This window comes from Tenrec ecaudatus, chromosome X, assembly GCF_050624435.1.
Source record: "Tenrec ecaudatus isolate mTenEca1 chromosome X, mTenEca1.hap1, whole genome shotgun sequence".
Classification (NCBI taxonomy): Eukaryota; Metazoa; Chordata; class Mammalia; order Afrosoricida; family Tenrecidae; genus Tenrec; species Tenrec ecaudatus.
In genome coordinates, this window is record NC_134548.1 from 2,260,269 (window position 1) to 2,262,950 (window position 2,682).

Genomic DNA, 2,682 nt, shown 5'->3' on the forward strand with positions numbered 1-2,682 from the left:
CATTGGATAATGTCAGGCAAAGCTTTCTTGGGCTGCGAGCCTACTCCCACCTCTCCTTTCTCTACCACATCTAGAGAACGACGTGCTCTGTCTTCTCACTCTTATAACTTTGATGACTTAGCCCCGGGCAGCATGTTTCCCTCTAATACTTCAGTTTGTCTTTGAATTGTTCTGTTAGCTCTTTCTTTCATCAATTCTTCCATTTGCTTTAGCTATGATTTTCCCAGTGGCAACATTCAGAGTCTCTTGATGTCCACCTTGGTCATTCTTCCTTTTCTGCCTTGTGAAGGATGTTGTTCTCTTCATAGTGATATTATTGATGTCATTCCACAGCTGGTCCAGTTCCCTGTAGTTAGTGCTCCGTTACCCATACCTGTTCTTGAGATGGTCTTGACATTCATGCGGGATGTGTCTCAGGTTATATTTGAACTCTTGTGTATTGGATTCATATCTTCAGCTTCATGGTCTCAGCTTCATTTTTGACTGCAGATAACGAGCTCCCCCAAAATCTCCTTTATGTTAGTGGTTAAGTCTTAACATTTCCTTTTTGGGAGGGTAAACATGACATTGAAATGCAAAAAAATAACCAAAAAAACCCCCAGTACCTATAAGTCTTTTATTAAATTCCTTGAGATCATGGAACAATGAAGTAGATCATCTAGCCCTCGGGGAGAGTGAATTGGAGAGTGGATTACCTCCACCCTCCGACAGGCATTCCTGGGAGGAGCAGTCTCTGCAGATTGACTGGGTGTGTCCTTGATGGATAGTCCAGTACTGGAGGTTGCATAGTCAAAAGGCAGAGCCTAGCCCTGTTGCTTAGGCTGCCTTCTTTCAAAGGATCAATCATCTAAGCTCCATAGAGCCTAAAATATGCTTTTTAGTCTTGGCCATCTTTGGGCTTCCATAATCCCTCCTCCTATTGTGATTAACGAGCTTCCAATGATTCAGGAACTTGACAGTTTCCTGTATTGCATGACTTAGTGACTGAATATCCTGACTGAATCTTTGGACTCGACTATGGCTTCATGCTAATAGCATTCGTCATCCAGATCATGTATCTTTGGTTTCATTTTGCCTTAATATCATTTATGACAGTCCATGTTTTGCTTAATTGACATTTTGCATTGGGGTCTCTTCTGTACCCTAATACATTTACCACAGACGAAGTCTATTTGACTTCTGTGAATCACATCAGCAGAGAAAGTCAACATGTGGAGCTGCCATTTGCATTGTTAAAGCAGGTGTGTGTGGAGAAGAAGTCATTGGCCTTGCAAAATTTACCCTGTTATTTCCAGGTTTCTTTCTATCACCAAGATCATATTTCCTGTCCTCCTCTCCTTCCTCTCTGTTTCCTAATTTACTACTGCAATCACCTATCATCATCTCTGCCTCTTGACTACGCGGGTGATCAATTTCATACTGAGGGGGCTTGAAGAATCCTTCAGTTCTTTTGTTTAGCGATTGGTGAGCCAATTTGACTGTTCACTCTATTGACAAGATTTTCTTTTTTAAAAAAAAGTTTTATCAGTGGCTCATACACTGTCATCACAATGCATACATACATCAATTGTGTAAAACACATCTGTACTTTAATTCCCCTCATCATTCTCAAAGCATTTGCTCTCCACGTAAGCCCTTCGCATCAGGTCCTCTTTTTTCCCATTTCTTCCCCGTTCCCCACTCCCTCATGAGCCCTTGATAATTTTTAAATTATTTCTTTGTCATATCTTGCCCTGTTCGGTGTCTCCCTTCACTCCCTTTTCTGTTGTTCGTCCCCCAGGGAAGGTCACATGTAGATCCTTGTAATCGGTTTTCTTTTTCCAACCCACTCTCCCTCTACTCTCTCAGTATCACTACTCACACCACTGGTCCTGAAGGTATCACCCGCCCTGGATTCCCTGTCACTCCAACTCCTATATGCACCAGTGTACTTCCCCTGGTCTAGCCAGAATTTTTTTTTTCACACGTGTTCAATGAAGTTTTATTAGTAGGGAAGTCAGGAATCAGGATCCCAGGAGAGAAGTGAGGCCATTTCAGATCTTCCCGGGAAATGTGCCTTGTGCCCGGCGGTCATCCCAGGCGGTCACCCAGGAAATGGGGCAGAGGGACTTGTACACGCGCTGATACCACTGACACATGGAGACGTCGCCCCCTTTGGCATTCATCGCCTTCTCACAGCGGTGGAAGTCCAAGTAGTTCTGCCAGCAGTTCCTTGTTTGGTTCTGGTTGGGGAAGCGGCTGTCAAAAGGCGCAGTTCGGTAGTTCTTGATTTTGGTCTTGATGTCTTCTGCCATGGTGGTGACTCCTAAAGCGCGCCCTCAAATCGCAGGCAGCTCAATCGGTCTAGCCAGAATTACAAGGGAGTATTCGGATCATGATAGTGGGATTAGGGGGAGTGGAGGGAAGCATTTAGGAACTAGAGGAAAGCTGTATTCTTCATTGGTGCTACAACCCACCCTGACTGACTCATCTCCTCCCCTATTGACGAGACTTTCTTGTCCTCCCATAGATATTATCCCGAAACAGAGAGCATAGTAGTACAATATAGATGTAAAATTTCCATTTGAGGAATGCCCAGTCATTCCTTCTGAATTGATCTCTCCTGCACAGTAAGCCATAGGATTGTTAGATACAATGGGCAACCACCATACTTCCTACTGATCTTTGATTTATGCATTTCCA

At 43.8% G+C, this 2,682-nt stretch overlaps 1 protein-coding gene across 1 annotated transcript; it reads right to left on the reverse strand.

Annotated features, from left to right (window-relative positions):
* Positions 1-2,033: 2,033 nt before the first annotated feature.
* Positions 2,034-2,334, reverse strand: LOC142434177 (cytochrome c oxidase subunit 6B1-like). The gene has a single exon (XM_075538869.1). It carries the CDS (start codon positions 2,292-2,294, stop codon positions 2,034-2,036), a length of 261 nt encoding a protein of 86 aa, XP_075394984.1. The 5' UTR covers positions 2,295-2,334.
* Positions 2,335-2,682: the final 348 nt, after the last annotated feature.